The 17,320-nt window shown below is 34.9% G+C and overlaps 1 protein-coding gene across 9 annotated transcripts; it reads right to left on the bottom strand.

The window, feature by feature from the left end:
* Positions 1–3,153: 3,153 nt before the first annotated feature.
* Positions 3,154–9,724, bottom strand: LOC132302791 (uncharacterized). Of its 9 annotated transcripts, XM_059799735.1 has the most exons (6): positions 9,431–9,724; positions 8,392–8,455; positions 7,774–7,856; positions 5,525–6,007; positions 4,992–5,089; positions 3,154–3,871 (listed from the first exon to the last, which is right to left on the bottom strand). In XM_059799735.1, exons 4-6 carry the CDS (start codon positions 5,631–5,633, stop codon positions 3,530–3,532), a joined length of 549 nt encoding a protein of 182 aa, XP_059655718.1. In that variant the 5' UTR covers positions 5,634–6,007; positions 7,774–7,856; positions 8,392–8,455; positions 9,431–9,724; the 3' UTR covers positions 3,154–3,529. The 9 variants fall into 9 exon arrangements, 7 of the variants coding, with proteins under 7 accessions (XP_059655718.1, XP_059655720.1, XP_059655717.1 ...); XR_009480923.1 differs by having other exon boundaries at positions 4,992–5,569; XM_059799737.1 differs by lacking the exon at positions 7,774–7,856.
* Between the last annotated feature and the right edge of the window lie 7,596 nt (positions 9,725–17,320).

The raw sequence follows: 17,320 nt of genomic DNA, 5'->3' as shown, positions 1-17,320 counted from the left end.
GAGTTATTGAAGAAAATAGTCAATTAGACAAAAAGAGATTGGCATGAGCGAATGCAAGAGTATTGTGGGCATACCGCACTATGCATCGTATACCTACTCAAGCAATTTCGTATTCTCTTGTCTATGGCATAGAAACGGTTCTTCCATTGGAACAACAGATCCCTTCGTTAAGGATAGCCATACAAGAAGGTCTTACAAATGAAGAAAATGCCATCTTATGTCTTCAAGAACTGGAAGCATTGGATGGGAAGAAAGTAGAAGCTCAATAACAGCTAGAGTGTTATCAAGCTCGACTTTCTAAAGCGTTCAATAAGAAAGTTCGACCTCGGTCATTTCAAGTTCGAGACTTAGTATTAGCTGTTCGTAGACCAATTATCCTGAATCGCAAGGGAAATAAATTTGTATCCAAATGGGATGGACCATATGTTGTTCGCGAAGTTTATACTAACGGCTCATATCTCATTATTGATGAAGACGGAGTAAGAGTGGGCCTATTAATGGCAAGTTCCTGAAGCGCTACTACCCATGAAGGCAATGCTCCTGATTGTATGAGCTTAAACTGCTCTATACTCTTGAACCGTATGAGCTAAAACTATGTAAAACAAAAAAAAAAAATCTTCGTATTACTCCTGCCCCGCAAAAGTATAAACTATGAACGGCTAAACAAATAAACAATGACAACATCTTTGTTAACAAAAATATGCTCATGAAGTGCGGAGCGTAAAATCAAAACATCTGAAATCGAGCTTATCTCCTTATTCTGATTACAGCCAAGGTTGGAGAGCTCACGGGAAGATATGCGGGACCACTCTAGCAAATGATGGTATGGAGGATCAGAGTGAAGCGGTTTCAGTGCAAAGTAGCTAATAAGAGACGTTCCGACATCCAGAGTAGTTCCTTCTTTATGGTGTTGTTCTCTCGCTCCAAAATCTGTATGGAAGATTTTTTTTGTTCCAATGGAACAATGGGTCCTGAACGGACTAGTAAAGATGTGTTCCAACGGAACAATGGGTCCTAACGGACTAGATGCGTTCCAAAGGAACAATGGGTCCTTACAGACTAGTTGCATTCCAAAGGAACAATGGGTCCTTACGGACTAGATGCATTCCAAAGGAATAATGGGTCCTTACGGATTAGATGTGTTCCAAAGGAACAATGGGTCCTGAAGGACTAGTTGCGTTCCAAAGGAACAATAGGTCCTGATAGAGTAGTTGCGTTCCAAAAGAACAATGGGTCCTTACGGACTAGTTGCGTTCCAAAGGAACAATGGGTCCTTACGGACTAAATGCGTTCCAAAGGAACAATGGGTCCTTACAGACTAGTTACATTCCAAAGGAACAAAAGGTCCCTCTGGAACTAGTGATTAAATCATCGTGAAAAAAAAAAAAGGAAAAGGAAAGAAGGAAAAAAAAAGTTTGTGGATAAAAAAGAAAAAGGAAAGAAAAAAAAAAGGGAAGAAAAAAAAAAAAATAAAAAAAATAAAGCGTGATAAGGAAGGAAAAAAAATCATACCGATTATTTGTTCAAGCAGAGGCCGCAATCCAACACAGTCTTCAGAGGTTGTAATCTGACAAGTCTTCAGAGAATATTAGAATTGATGTCAAAGCCTATAATATTGGGGGTATATATAAACAATAAAATACCTCCTATTTGTATTAGGATTTGTATAACTCGGTTCAAATAGGAAAGTAAAATTCCAATCCAAAGTTGGATAAAAAAGCAAAAGAGGAAATCTTACAATCTAAAGTAGAATAGGAAAGCGAAAAAAAGAAAAAAAAAAAAAAAAAAAAGAAAAGTTGGATACTTCAAGTCCCACTTGAAAAATGAGACAAGTCCTGTCAAACTTGGGACTCGAAGTAGGGACAATTTGTAGACACTAAAATTTTAGTGGGCTTTGGTTTTGACAAATTGACCCATTAAATATGAGCCTAATGTTTAATTAAGTTATATAATTGGCCCAAGCTTGGTCCACTTAAATTATTTAATTAGTTTAGCCCAGATGGTTAAATAAAAAAGATAATTATTCCTAATAAAATATATTTGGAATAATTATTTTAAGGATAATTATCATAATATAACCGGCCAGCCCAGTTATTATTTTATCCTTATCAGGAGATGACACATGTCATCATCCTATTAATCCAAAAAACCTACAAATAGAGGCCTATAGGAAAAAGGAAGGGACACAAATTTAGAATTTAGAAGTTTAGAAATCCAGAGACTCAAAAATCCAGAGACTCAGAAGTCAGAGACATAAATTCATAATCCAAACCCAAAAGCGAAGAACATCAAGCACATCAAATCGTGCCGTTCTTCATCCAAATTCCACGGTGATCAACAACAAGCATATCTAAAGACGTGTCGTTCTTCATCCAAATTCCACGATAATTCAATATCAAGCTCGTGCAGCCCTTGGATCCAACCAACTAACAAAGAGATCGAACCAGAAGACCTTATTCTTTGGAATATTATTACAAAGAATTGTACTCAAATTTTTATAAATTAATAAAATATTATATTTGCTCCCTATTTTGTTTCTTATTTGCAGACTACAAACACTACAAGAAATTAGGTTTTTAGTGACGGGCGAATCTGTTCCTAAAAGCCCTAAGACCGTCCCTAATGATCGAATTCGACCGTCCCTAATAGCTGTGTCCCAAAAGATTTTTAGGGACGGCAAAAGTTGCCTGTCCCTAAAAAGTTCAACCTTTAGGGACGGACTTACTCTCCCAAATAAGACCGTCCCCGTTTGATTTATTAGGGACCGACCTACTGTCGCAAATAGGCCGATTTATTAGGGACGGACTTACTGTCCCAAATAAGACCGTCCCCTTTGATTTATTATTAGGGACGGTATTTACTGTCTCTAATAGTCAATATATTAGAGACAGGTTTGTTGTCTGTCCTTAATACAATACTTATTAGGCACAATTTGTACTGTCCCTAATATGATTTATTATTATTATTATTATTATTATTAAATTTGTATTATTATTTTTTTTTTTCATTTATTATTATTTTTTTTTTTGGTTTTTGTTCGGCTGGATTTGTGTTCTAGAAAAACTTATTAAACCAAAACATTCGGAACTAAAAAGGACATACATCCACAATATCATTGTAGAAAGAAAAAAATTGTTTATCACCACAATACGGTGCCAACAAACGAGCTCTTAATCTCATAATGAAACTACAAATTTTCCAGTTTTGTAAACAAGAACTAAAAGTATGTACTAGCTACTTTAACATCAAATGGTTCCAAACATCCTCAAAAATTAAAACATCATTTTAAACTGAATGCAATCATGAAAATGCAGGCCAAAAAATACACGTACCAAAATAGTTAGAAATCAGCTAGCTAGCTATCAAAAAGCTCCAAAATATATCTACCAAAATAATTATCTTTATAGTTCATCCAGGTGATTGTTGGCGGCTACTAATACCAGCTTGGCGGGGCATGCTGCTGTTGGGAATGTGATGGAGAATGTCGATTTTAGTGGAACCGTGGTGGTGGCGGCTGTTGCTGCTGTTGTTACTGCTCAAGGAGTTGTTGTTGTTGCTGTTGTTGCTGCTCAAGGAGGTGCCGTTGTTGCTCAAGTAGCTTCTGAATTGTATCCAACTTCTCCTCCAAACTTGTAACTTTCTCCGTAAGTTGTGCATTTTTTTCTTCAACATTTTTCACCCTTTTTATAGAAGCCTCTTCAAAAGATGAGGATGCACGTTGATGGCTTGGAGCTACAAAACCATTTCCGAACTCACGACGATATCCCTTTCTGATACCTAATTGGTTTTTCACTATCTCAACATCATTTATGATAGGATTGGTACCATCAGAATTGTGAGAAACTTGTGAAAACTTCTCTTTCATTTCTTTCTGAAATTAAGATTAATGTAGTGTTAAACATCAGTAGGTCAATAAAAAAGTAATATTGCAATCAATAACTGAACAACTTTTTTCATTATAGACTAAAGAAAGGTTCTCAGTTCTATGGTCACCTTTTCTTCACTTTTCTTCTGATTTTTTGCATTTCTTCACTGTACTGATATTTCCTGCTTATTTTCCTCATTTGCAGTATTTTGTTTTCATTTCAATACTGACACTAGGAAAAAACACAAAATAAATGTATTGTACTGGTATGTTGTTTAGTATTGTCAGTTTTCCCAAAAATTTCTTATAATGTTTATCATACAGCTTATACTTCTGAAATTATTTGATATTTTGGATGATGTCATCTTAATTGTTTTTTGTAGTAGTCATGTGTCCTCTATGTCAATTTAATTTTTCCAGTCTGTTTTTTTGCTCAGTTTTGTTTAATATATATATATATATATATTTTTTGAAGAAGATTAAGAAAATTGCTTTAATTATCATCACTTTTTCCATACATACTTTATATGATTTCTTCACGAGTCATGTTGAAGATCAGTTTACGCCCCCAGTGTGTTTGGTTGCAGAGATATTTTGATTAAATTTCTTTCAATGTTAATTATAAGCCTGGTGATTATGAAAAATTTGAGGATGTTTCTATATTCCATGTTCCTATTCTAATTTTCTCTTTTCTTGTATTTTTATTTATCCGGTACCTAAATCAAAAAAGGCACAAACACAATCAAATAAGGAGAAATCAAAAGAGTAGTACAAGCTAAAAACAAATAATAATGCACACACCATCAAAGAAAAACATATATGGAAGATAAATTCCTTATGTTCTTAAGGATAAAGAAAAATAATAATAACAATTTCTATACCACACTCAAAGCAAGAAGAAATAGTAAATGCATTAGGGAATGCAACAAATCATGTATCAAGTTGTTTACTACACATACACGCACAATCTTATTATCAGAACAGCAATTCATATATACTTCTACATATAAGTATATATATTGTAACTAATTTACTACACATGCACACAATCTTGTTATCAAACAAGATGGCAATAATAACACATTAAGAAAAATAAAATAAGTAAAATGGGGGGAAAAAAACTTACGTAGTTCTGCTTAGCTATCTCGTTTACCCATCCAGTTTCTTCCCTAAAACGCGTGTCCTTGTACATGCGAATAGCAGGACCCTCCTCAGGACTTTCAACTTCCTCATCAGAGAAAGAGTTGCAACCAAAAAAATAGCCTCATGAACAGAAAATCTAAGAACTCAGAAAAACTAGAATCTGGAAAAGGGAGCAGGCAAAGGAAAAGCAAAGGACCAGACTACCCAGGTGGAAAGGAATTGATGTGAGTTTGGGGTATTAATATATACTCTATTCACAACAAAGAACATTATGTCTAAATTAAAAAAAAAAAATTAGTACAAATTTTAAACTAATCTTCTTTTAATTCCAATTTTAAATCACCAATTTTGCATCAACAATGATCACAATGAACCAATAGAAGAATTGTAACTAACCAACATTATTTCGCTGCAGTCTCTCCCTTCAAGAATCATTTATTTTTCATGTGCAAATTAAAATAAAAATTATGTGATATGTGTGTCAGTGTGTGTGATCAATGTAGAGCCTAAACTCACTCTTTCTCTCAGTGGTAGTTTCAGCCAAGTCTCTAGCTGCCACCTCTGAAGTGATGAGAAGAAGATTAGCAAATGCAAGACCAAGCAAAAGAAATGCCTTAGAAGCCATTTTCGTATACTTTTTCAAACTGGAGAAGGATGAGAAAGCTAATCAGTTACTCATCTCTATTTATAGGCTAGCTGAAAGAGTGAGAGAGACTGTGAAAAGCCATTAAAGGGTTTAACATATAATATATAATATATATTTATCAAGGTCATAATATAGTTGGGTGTTGAAGGGTTAGCTTTTAATTCATAAAAGTCAAATCTTATCTTATTAATTAAATTCAATCAACGTGACAAAGAATTTGTATTACACCACCAGCGTGCTCACGCCTTCATTTATTCGATTGTGTATTATCACAAAATAGCAGTGAATGAAACCAGGTCCACTTGATCTAGTAGTCAGCCATTTGAGAGAGAAAAATAAGGCTTCTTCTTAATCTGAAAAGGAAAATTAACGGATGGGTCATTCTGGCATTTATTAAAATGTAAGTTAGTGAATATGAATTATAAATTGAAAGACATATCAACAACTCAATATATATTAGGGACCTTAAAAAGATGGTATATGTTAGGCTGGCTCAACATATAACTCAATGTAGGCAATTCTAACCTTGCTTAACTTCTTATTACTCCTACAAATTAAAGTTTTCCATTAATAAATTGTTAGATGAAATTAAGTTCAATAAATGTGCTATATCATCTTAAACCCTTACCTACTTTAGTGGAACAATCCCAATCTTATTTGATTTCATGGCATGGCATGGGATGGCATGACATTAAGCTCAATAATTTGAAGAAGCAACTCCTTACTTAATTGTGCTCAATTTACTACAACCTATAAATGAATTTGGGGATTCATGTAACTAAATATTTGCAAAATGATATATTTCCCTACTCAAGGGAAAAAATTAAAAAAATCTATCCAGAGTGTTTTCTATGTTTGACACATATTCCATGCATGTAGTTGGAGGTAATCAAAAACTCACTGTTTTTTCTTTTTTTCTTTTTTTCTTTTTTTTGAGTATTTTATAAACTGTTTCAATTTCAATGATATTAATAAATGGAGAGCACATAAAAATATTCTCTTCTTAATAGTATTACTTGTATCTTATTATGTAATTTTCAAATTTAGCTTCACATTTGTTTAGAATTTGGATTCAAAATACATGATTCCCAATAACTGATGTTCAAGTGACGGAGGATGATGACCCTTAGTAAATTGTGTGGATTGGTTCAAAATCTTATTCCCTTTTCGGCTAAAAGATGAAGGCTAAAAGGAGTAAGTGGGAAGACTTGAAACACACTATAAGAAATAAATCATTATCAGTATTATCATTATTAATTTTTTTGATTTTTCTTCTCACTCTACTACTCACGTCTATATACATATAGACCAATACTGGTAGGTAGACATGATATTTTTGTCAAAGAAATAAAAGACAGACTGGACCAACAAATAAATTGTACCCATTTTAATCCATATTAACAACTTCATTATTATACCAATATGCTAGTTTTAACTAAATTTGACAAAACTTCTGACTTCTCTACCATAAGACTTGTAGAGTGATGAAAACAAATCAACGGTTCACCTTTCTCTTCAAAACCATCCACATCCACAAATCAATTCTACTGATATTTTTTCCCTCCTCTCTTTTTGCTCTTAGTTATCCAAACAGATTGTATTATATAAAAATAAAAAATAAAAAATAAAAAAATTACTTACTTACGAAGGAAGAAAAAATTGTGCAAATTAATTAACCTAAAGTGAATACTTACAAGTGTTGCATTCTATAATATGTTGGTTACTTTTCAAATTGTGAAGAAAAAGAAAATACTTAACAAGTGTTGCATTCTATAACATGTTGGTTACCATGTAGTACAAAATTTTGAGCTAGTACAAAACTTACAAATCCATTGTGTCATACAAGTGGCGTTATGCTTACTAAATATTGTAATAGTCATGTGATATTAGTTTGTATTTGGCCTGATTATGCAAACAAAATGGGTTGCTCAGAGAATCTAATCCATTTTTTAAAATGAATTTGTTAATAAATAAATATAGAACCACACAAGTATTTGGTCATTTTTATATGGATTGCATAAACTTTTACCACAATTGCAACTCATATAGATGGTCTACGGTTGCATTTGTCGAGTAGCAGAAAACAGTTCATTGAAAGCAAAAACTGGTCACTTGTTACCTGTGGGCAATGCAACTCAATGACAAAGTTCAGCAGGACCACTCTGACCGAAAACAATATGAGCAGCCAAAGCAACCAACACCCTTTGACCGACCAAGACAAACATTTATTAGGCAAATCAGAGATCTTAAAAAGGGCGCCAATACACCAAATGCACATAAAACAGATGACTTGTGGTAAAATATGAACAATTATGATAGGATTTTTAAATTTTTATTTTTCCTAAAAGGTTATGATAGAAAATTTTCAACTAAGAGGTGCAAATTGCAAATTGATGACCAGAAGCTCAGTTTCAATTGTGTGTGTGAGTGTGTGTGTGTATTTCTGGTCTATACTTGCATTCCAGTATATTGTCATGTTAGTTCAAATGACAAATTAAGCATTTGAACTTGAGCATACAATGTAGAAAATTGAAATCAGATTGAAAAATAAAGAGACACACCAAAAAATATATAAAATTCCAGTAATGATGATCATATAATGGGTAGAAAAATGAAGCAAATGCCAACAAACCCAGATTGCAGAGAAAGCGATAGAAAATGGGCAAAAATCCAAATTTCATGAGAGATCAAGTCATATTTTTCGACGAATCAAAGATTTAAAAACAGGTTTACTTACTGTGCTAAGACCAGATCTTGAAGCTATAAATGGAATCTGATCACTGTCTTCACCAAATTCATTCCTAAAAAAATTACACACACTCAGAAATCGTAAAACCCCATAACTCTGTAATTGTTCAAAACTCTGTTTATATCTCGGATTTGTGTTTATAGTCCCTTCATGTGAAGAAGAATCTCTCTGATTTTGGATGTGTTTGGTGGGAAAACTAAAAATTACTAGAAAATTATAAAATAAAAATGGTTTGATTGACAGGTTTGAAATTTGTTTTTATGAAAACTCAATTAAGAAAGTCCTAAAGTTTTCAGAAAAATGATCTTTATATAATTTTAAATTAACAACTACTTTTATATGGTTAAAGTAGAAGAATTGGTAAAATAGAAAAACGCTTTCCTAACCAAGTAATATAGCTAAAATAAATAGAATATTATATGCCATATATCAATAAAAGAGTAATTCCCAAAACGGACTATGATCAATGAGATGGACCGAAATACTTAGGCTTCCAACTTCTTAACCCAATAAATTTTCTAAAGAATCATCTGATACTGGACACTCTCAAACTAGAACACCATGGGAAACATGATAAGCAATGATTCAACTACTAAGGTTCCAACTTTCATGAAATTTCCAAGCTCAATCAATTAACATTACATCCATACGTCCACCAACATAGAATATGTACTAACCAAAAAAAAAAAAAAAGTTCAATCTTTCATTTTCACATAGCATCAAAAAGACAAACAATATTCACTAATATAAATGTTTAAATAAGCAATTGAAATCAAATTCTGCAGCTATAATTTTACTTATCAATAAAAAAAAAACCTGAACCTATATTTCTGAGATCTAAGATATAAATAAATATATATGTTTATAAAGCCATGCCACCTATATAATCAACACTAAAAATAAAACCATATTCCCAATATCAAAATCTAAAAGAAAAGAAATAAGCAAAGAAAAAATTACAATAAACCGTTAAATGAAAACGAAATATAGGTATGTATAAGATATATATAGACAGAAATTAGAGGACCTGAACGAGATAAAAAGGGGTGGTAGCAGCAGCGACGCCCCACAAGGTGTTTCCGGCTGCTATTGTTGGGGGCGACCTCTATGTTGATACCCATCTTGAGAAAGATAACATGTAGGGCTATGACTTCAATTGAAAAGAAAGAGATCGATATTGGGGAAGACCAAACCAGTTTTTCACCACGAGATGTCATGTAGTGGGTGGATGGATCATCATTGTTTGAGAGAGAGGACGAAGGAGAATAGTTAGGGCAAGAATAGCAGAGATCATATCGAATAAGAAATTGAGAAACATCTGCAAGTGTGAACCCTGGTGGATTAACTTTGTATATACTTAATTGACCAAAACTACATCAAGGGTACTTTTGTAAAATTACTTAGTAGGCAATTAAGGACGATAAGTTTATCGTCCCAAAAGGCTATTTCAGATGATTTTTTTATTAAAAAAAAAAAAAAAAAAAAAAAATTCAATAAATGTGGCGCTAAATTTTGCCGCCACCAAATTGGAAGAGAGTTTTAATTTTTTTTTTTTTTTGATCTTTTAGGGACGGAAAGGTTAGACTGTCCCTAAAAGGGGTCTTTTAGGGAAGGAAAAGTTAGACTGTCCCCAAAAGGGGTGTCTTTAGGGACGGAAAGGTTAGACTGTCGCCAAAAGAGGTGTCTTTAGGGACGAAAAGGTTAGACTGTCGCCAAAAGAGGTGTCTTTAGGGACAGTTTTTTTACTGTCCCTAAAGGACTATCACCAATACCCCTAATTCTTGTAGTGAAAATTTATGTGTACAAGGGTCAATCAACTGAGGCCGATAAAATCATCTTTGAAAAACCACATCTGGCCATGACACAACAGTTGAGGCCGTTGTATGTTAAGGTTTAGGTTGAAGGACAGTTAATCAATAGGGTGTTGGTCGACAATGGTTCAATGTTAAATGTCATTCCAGCGACTACTTTGAAGAAATTGGGCAAGATGATGGATGATATGGTTCCAACCGACGTGGCCATCAGTGGTTTTAATGGAGGATCTAGTAACACCAAAGGTATTCTGCTTTTGAAAATTACTATTAGTGGCAAAACATCCTTCATAGCTTTCTTTATCATTGATTCAACCACGCCATATAATCTCCTTTGAGGCCGAAATTGGATTCACCCTAATACGTGTATCCCATTAACATTGCATCAAATATTGATTTTTTGGGATGAAAATGAGGTAAAAATTGTTAAGGCCGATAATAAACCCTTTATAGCTAAGGCGTATTCGGCCGAGGTTGCACTTTATGATGAAATTGTTGTACCTGTCAAATTTAATGGCATTAACAGGATGGGATGACCAGCTGTAGCAACAATGAAGAAAAACTTCGTTAAAACTTATATTAAAGAGTTATTGATAGAAGTAGTTCAACCGAAAATTGATATTTTCATGTCGATCATCAAGGAAATTGAAGACATTTCTAATGGATTGCACAAATAAAGAAGAAAAGAGGCGTCCAGCTTTTAGGGCCGCTTGCATAAGACTGAAAGCATATCTGGCTAAAAAGAGATTGGCCAGAGAAGAGCAATTATATGAAGAAGTATCGGCCAGTACGACTGATATAGTTGAAGAAGGTTTTGAAAAGCTGGATGCAATCCAACTTGAAGATCTGGAGTCAGCCCCTTTCAGGATGGAAGATAATAAGGTAGAGGTTCAGGATCCTTTATGTGAAATTAATGTCGGTACTGAATGAGACCATCGGCCATTATTTGTTAGTGACTTACTTGAGCCTAATTTTCAGGCCGATTTGATTAATTTACTAAGGGAATATAAGGATTGTTTTGCTTGGAGTTATGAAGAGATGCCTGGCTTATCACAAAAGCTGGTAAAACACAGATTGCCTATCAAGAAAGATTTTCAGCCATATAAACAACCACCAAGGAGGATGTCCTTGGAAGTAATGTTCAAAATTAAAGAATAAATTGAAAGACTTCTTAAGGCAGGATTTATTCGAACTGTTAGGTATGTTGAATGGTTATCTAATGTTGTTCCAGTAATAAAGAAAAATGACAAATTTAGGATTTGTGTGGATTTTCGTAATTTAAATACTGCCATTCTAAAAGACGAATATCCAATGCCAGTGGCCGATCAACTTATTGATTCGGCCGCTAAACATGAAATAATGTCTTTTATGGACGGTTATTTAGTTATAATCAAATCTATATAGCCGAGGAGGATATTCCCAAAACGAATTTTAGATGTCCTGGGTCAATTAGTACTTCTGAGTGGATTGTAATGCCATTCGGCCTAAAGAATGTAGGGGCTGCTTATCAAAGGGCAATGAATTCAATCTTTCATGATATGATTGGCCGATTTATGGAAGTTTACATAGATGATGTGGTTGTGAAATCATCGGCCAAAAAACAGCATTTGGAACACTTGAAAAAGGCCTTTGAAATGATGAGAATCCACAAATTGAAAATGAACCCATTTAAGTGTGTTTTTGGGGTCTCAGCCGGGAACTTCTTGGGATTCTTAGTACATCAATGAGGCATAAAAGTTGATCAGAATAAGGCCAAAGCTATTATAAATGCTATGGCCCCAACCAACAAAAAACAGGTACAAAGGTTTCTAGGCCAGGTAAGTTTTCTTAGACGATTTATTTCTAACCATGCTGGCCGAGTACATGATTTTTCTCCTTTATTGAAATTAAAGTCACATGAGAAATTCCATTGGGATGAATCCCATAAGAAGGCCTTTGACAAAATAAAAGAGTATTTGGCAAACCCCCCAGTAGTGATGCCTCCAAGGAAGAAATGGTCGTTGAAACTTTATTTATCGGCCGCAGAGGAATCAATTGGTGGCATGCTTGCTCAGAATAATGAACTTGGAAAGGAACAGGTTGTTTACTATTTAAGCAGAGTATTAACTGATGTTGAATGCAGATATTCTTCAATTAAGAAGCTTTATTTATCTTTGTATTATTCAGCCATGAAATTATGGGTATATATGCGGTCGATTGATGTTTACATTCTTTGTCAAACTAATGTGATTAAATATATGCTATCAAGGACATTGATCACTGGCTAAATAGGTAAGTGGGCATTGGCCTTGATGGAATTCAATTTGATCTTTGTCCTATAAAAATAAGTTAAATGAAGAGTTCTGGCTGATTTCTTGGTCGATCATCCTTCGACTGATATTGATCCATAGGTTTATGATGAATTTGAGTCATCAGCCATATTCCTAACCCCTTGGATATTGATGTTCGATGGATCAAACACGGCCGATGGAGCAGGGGTAGGTATTGTTATCATTTCACCTGCTGGAAGAAAGACTTCATTTTCATTTTTCTTAGATTTTAAATGATCGAATAATCAGGCCAAATATGAAGCACTTATGATCGGCCTAGAAATTTTAATTGAAATGGCTGTTAGAGATGTAAAAATTTTGGGAGATTCAAACTTGGTACTTATTCAAATTACTGAAGATTTCAAATGCTTAAGTTGGCAATTAAGGCCGTTTCATTATTTGGCCACTTCATTGATTAATCAATTTGATAATGTTCAACTTAAGTTTTGGCCAAGAGGTTAGAATAAGGAGGCCAATAACATGGCCCAAGTAGCCTCTGGAATAAGAGTACCAGCCGGAGTAAAAGATCAATTGATAAAGATAACATGGAGATCCTTGCCATCGGCCGAAATAAGAAATACTAAGATGGCTGATTCTTGGGTAATTGATATAAAAGATCTGACCAATGATGATTGGAGAATACCATTCATAATGTTTCTCCAAAATCCAAATATCAAGGCTGATAGAAGTATCAAGAAAAGAGCAATCAACCTTTTACTCCTTGATGGGGATCTATACAGAAAAAGCCTTGAAGATGGACTCCTACTACAATGCATAAGTAAAGAAGAGTCACTTCAAGTTATGGTCGAGGTACATGAAGGCAGTTGTGGAGCCCACCAAGCAGGAATTAAAATGAGATGGTTGATCCAAAGGTATGGATACTATTGGCCAAGAATGAGAAAAAATTGCATAGATTATACAAAAGGCTGCCAAGCTTGTCAAAAACATGGGCCGATTCAAAACATGCCAGCAAAAGAATTACAGCCAATAATCAAATTATGGTTGTTCAGAGAATGGGGCCTTGACCTTATTGGTAAAGTTAATCCACCATCACTGGGTGATTGTTACCACAGATTATTTTACTAAATGGGTTAAGGCCAAAGCTTGTAAAACGGTTGATCAACATACAGTGATTAACTTCATGAAACAACATATTGTCCATAGATTTGGAATTCCAAAACACTTGTTTCAGACAATGCAATAGTGTTTAGGGCAGTTGATGTGTTACAATTTGGCCACAATATGAATATCCATATGTCAGCTTCTACACCATACTATGCCCAAGCAAATGGTCAGGCTGAGTCCTCAAACAAAATTTTAATAGAGATCATTGAAAAAATTATCAAAGATAAGCCAAGAAGATGGCATGAGAATTTATCTGAGGCTCTATCGGCTTATAGAAATTCAAAAAGAACAGGCACGGGAATCACACCATATATGTTAACTTATGGACATGATGCCATTCTACCTATGGAAATGAAGGTTAAATCGGCCAGAGTTGCATTCCAAAATAACCTAACTCTGGCTAATTACACTCAAGCAATGTTGATAGAATTGTAAGACTTAGATGAAGTCAGGTTGGATGTTTTGGATCACATCATAGCTCACAAGAAGAAGGTAATGAGGATCTATAACAAAAGGGTAAAACCTAAGTCTTTTGCTGAAGAAGATTTAGTTTGGAAAGTTGTTATGTCAATGGGTAAGGTTAATAGGAAATATGGGAAATGGTCTCATAAATGGGAAGGGCCATACTTAGTCCATCAAGTCCTAAATGGAGGAACATACAGGCTGAAGTATCTTAGTAGCCGATTGCATGATTACCCCATTAATGGTAAGTACCTTAAGAGGTATGTGCCAATAATTCTTTGAAAGGGAAAATTAGAGTCAGCCAGTACCTTTGGCTGACCATGTGTACCTTTATGTAATAAAACTCGGCTTATTTATAGGCTGATTTAGTTGTTTGAATTTCAATAAAAGAAAAAATTCTTGTTGAAGTCTTGGTATTTGAAGCGAAATAAGCCATTTATTTATTGAAGTGTAAAGATTACATCATTTGAGTTCATACACTGTAATGGCTACAAAAAAAAGGGGTCTTATTGAAAAACATTGTATGTTTGCCAATTTCTCCTTGAAATCAGCCCAAACCACTAAGGACCGATTAAAGGCAACCATAGCCTGTCTCTTTGATTCTTCCAATTTTGATAATTCTTCACAAAGATTTGCATGCTCGTGAGTAAGGTCTTGAGTGTTAAACTGCAATGTGGCAACTTCGGCAAACAAGATGGCCTTACGAGCATAAATCTGGTCGATCTCTTGTTGGAGGACTCTCTCTCTCTCCTCAAGGCTGATGAATTCTTTGTTCACTCGGTCAAAGGTAGAAGCTTGGGTTAACAACTGATCACCAAGAGTATCTTTCCTGCTCTTGCTCTTGTTAAACTGATTAATTGATTCATTGGCTGAAAAATCTCATCAGCCAAAGCTGGCAATTGACCTTTAAAAGTAGCAATGGTGGCTTGTAGGTTGACTGGGAAGTCTGGATACTGGCTGAGTGTGGTAAGGACAGCCATGAAATAATTGGAGTTGTTCCTAAAGATTCACTATCTCTTTCCTTAGTTATTGAAGCTATCACATCTTTGAAGAAATTACTCAAGGCCAGAAGGGAGGAAGTAGGAGCTTTTGGTGGAGGAAATAAAGGAATAGTTTAAGGTTCTTCATGCACAACCTGTCAGTATGAAGAAGGTTAGATCCCTAAATTTTGAAGTATGGACAAAATTACAGGTAATGAGGTAATCAATACCTTGGATGATTCGGTCATATCTGCAACTAAGGGTGGCTAATGGCTGATTACTGGTGGAAGAAATTCAGGCTGAAGAGTTATGTTGTCCCTTTAAGATGAAGCTTTGGCAGGAGTAACTTGAACATTAAAGGGTACTTCAATGCGTTCATGAAAATCCTTCAAAGGACTGAAATTCCTAATTGGACTATAAACCAAGTCAAGAATAGGAGATTGCTCCAAAAGGAAGACCAATGGTGTTATTTAAAGTTATGAAGTTTTTTTTATAGAAAAAACAAAGTTGTGAAAATTATTGAAAATTATCATTACCTCTTTTTCAGCTAAGGAATGGTCAGATGGATCATCAGCCAATTCAATTATAGGGTCATCAACCACATCTTCTGTAGACTAAGGACTTGCTGGATTCTCTTTAACTTCAGGTTTTTTACCTTTGTTAAACTTTGTCCTTGTTAAAGTTCCATGGGCAGTAGACTTTTTCCTCTTTCCCTGAAGAAGGAAATCTTATTAAAGATTACCTCGGCCGATAACAATTCTGGCCAAGAATTAGGTATCAATATCGGCCATGTATTTTGATAATAGGGCCGATATGATCATTTTACTAAAGAATAAAAGATTCTTAGGCTAAGGAGCATAATCTTTTACCTTGCCCACAAGTGGAAGGACTAGAAGAATATCAGGGATAGTGGTTGATTCAATTTCTGCAGGCTGAGGAGGTTGACTGGAGGAAATTTCGTCATCTTGAGGCTCAACATTATCTGGATTAAGGGAGGCTGACAAAGTTTCATTATCTGAATCTACAAAAGGGTAAGAGAATTTAGTCTAAAGCTTTTAAAATACATATGTATGAAAATAAAGGAAGATACCTTTGAGTAGGTTGGCTGTGGTCTTGGCCTTAACTTTTCTTTCTTTATTAATCCTTGTTAGAGCATCTGTCAGTTGAGAAAAATGAAGTTTCTTAGCTGTTTGCTTCTTGCCTTTGGGAGGATCTTTTTGAGGCACAACTTTCTTTGGGGTAACAGCCCGAGTGATTACAAAAGCCCCTTTGAAGGCAACAGATATAAATTTGAATAACTCTAGGATTTTGATGATAAAGAACCGACATTTAGCCATCTTGGTAGAAGCAATATAAGAAAACCACCATTGGTCAAAATTGGAATCTGAGACTGGGTTTTTTAATGAAATTTTGGAATTTGAATCCAGCTTGCAAACTAAAAAACTGAGAGGATACATTTTGAACATAAGAGTCATCCGAGAATACCACACGTCGTTGAAAGTTTTTGTTGAAGGAAAGATAAGGAGGCATGGGAATCATTTGGGTTAGGCCGAATTACCTAGCAAGCTGACTAGGGTTATAGAATTCAACCCCAACATTTATATTCACTATCCCCAGAGGACCAGTGTTGAAATGAAGATCTCTGGTAAGAAGAAAACTGGCCCACATGGCCGAAAGCTCGTCAGTATTCTTTTTTGTGGATACTCCTTGATGAGGAGTTAGCCATCGAGGGGCTTGAGAACAATGGGAAAATGAAATAAATTGGCTTATGATCTTGTGCTCGCAGCCAGAGTAGAAAAAGGAGAAACAATCTCCAAATGAGTGAGATTTGGGTACGGCCGATGCATAACTCACAGAAATGAGTGGGTCCATGGCTGAAGCCCTCACCACATGCCCCAACTCAGGAAAATAAACTTGTAGCCAAATCTAAAATAGCTAAAGGGGGCCACCATAACGTCCAAAGTTGGAGGTAAGCATGTCATAAATTCCCCTGTATAAATGAGAAAGGACCAAAGGGACTAAAGTAAGGGGCTTACCTCTGGAAAGAGCAACAGCCACATAGATGTAATCTTTGGTAACTTGAAAGGACGGCACATACAGAAAGAATTTATTCAGCCAGGCCAATAGGAAGGCAATGTGTTCAGCATCATTTACAGGAACACGAGGGTCCATGGTGGAATTTAAATACTTGCCATACGAAGACTCGGAAGATTTGGTTCCGGTTTATTTA

Source organism: Cornus florida, unplaced genomic scaffold (genome assembly GCF_030987335.1).
Source record: "Cornus florida cultivar Cherokee Brave unplaced genomic scaffold, ASM3098733v1 CherokeeBrave_3.0.0_Hap2_Chr04, whole genome shotgun sequence".
Classification (NCBI taxonomy): domain Eukaryota; kingdom Viridiplantae; phylum Streptophyta; class Magnoliopsida; order Cornales; family Cornaceae; genus Cornus; species Cornus florida.
Note: the sequence above shows the minus strand (reverse complement) of the source record. Positions and strands in the feature narration are given on the sequence as shown.

Coding starts and splice junctions, on each gene's coding strand:
- LOC132302791 (XM_059799731.1), bottom strand. CDS start 9,620: ATGACATCTCGTGGTGAAAAACTGGTTTGGTCTTCCCCAATATCGATC. Junction 5,090..9,430: donor CCCCTTTTTATCTCGTTCAG/GTCCTCTAATTT, acceptor CTGATGAGGAAG/TTGAAAGTCCTGAGGAGGGT. Junction 3,872..4,991: donor AGATAGCTAAGCAGAACTAC/GTAAGTTTTTTT, acceptor TCTTAATTTCAG/AAAGAAATGAAAGAGAAGTT.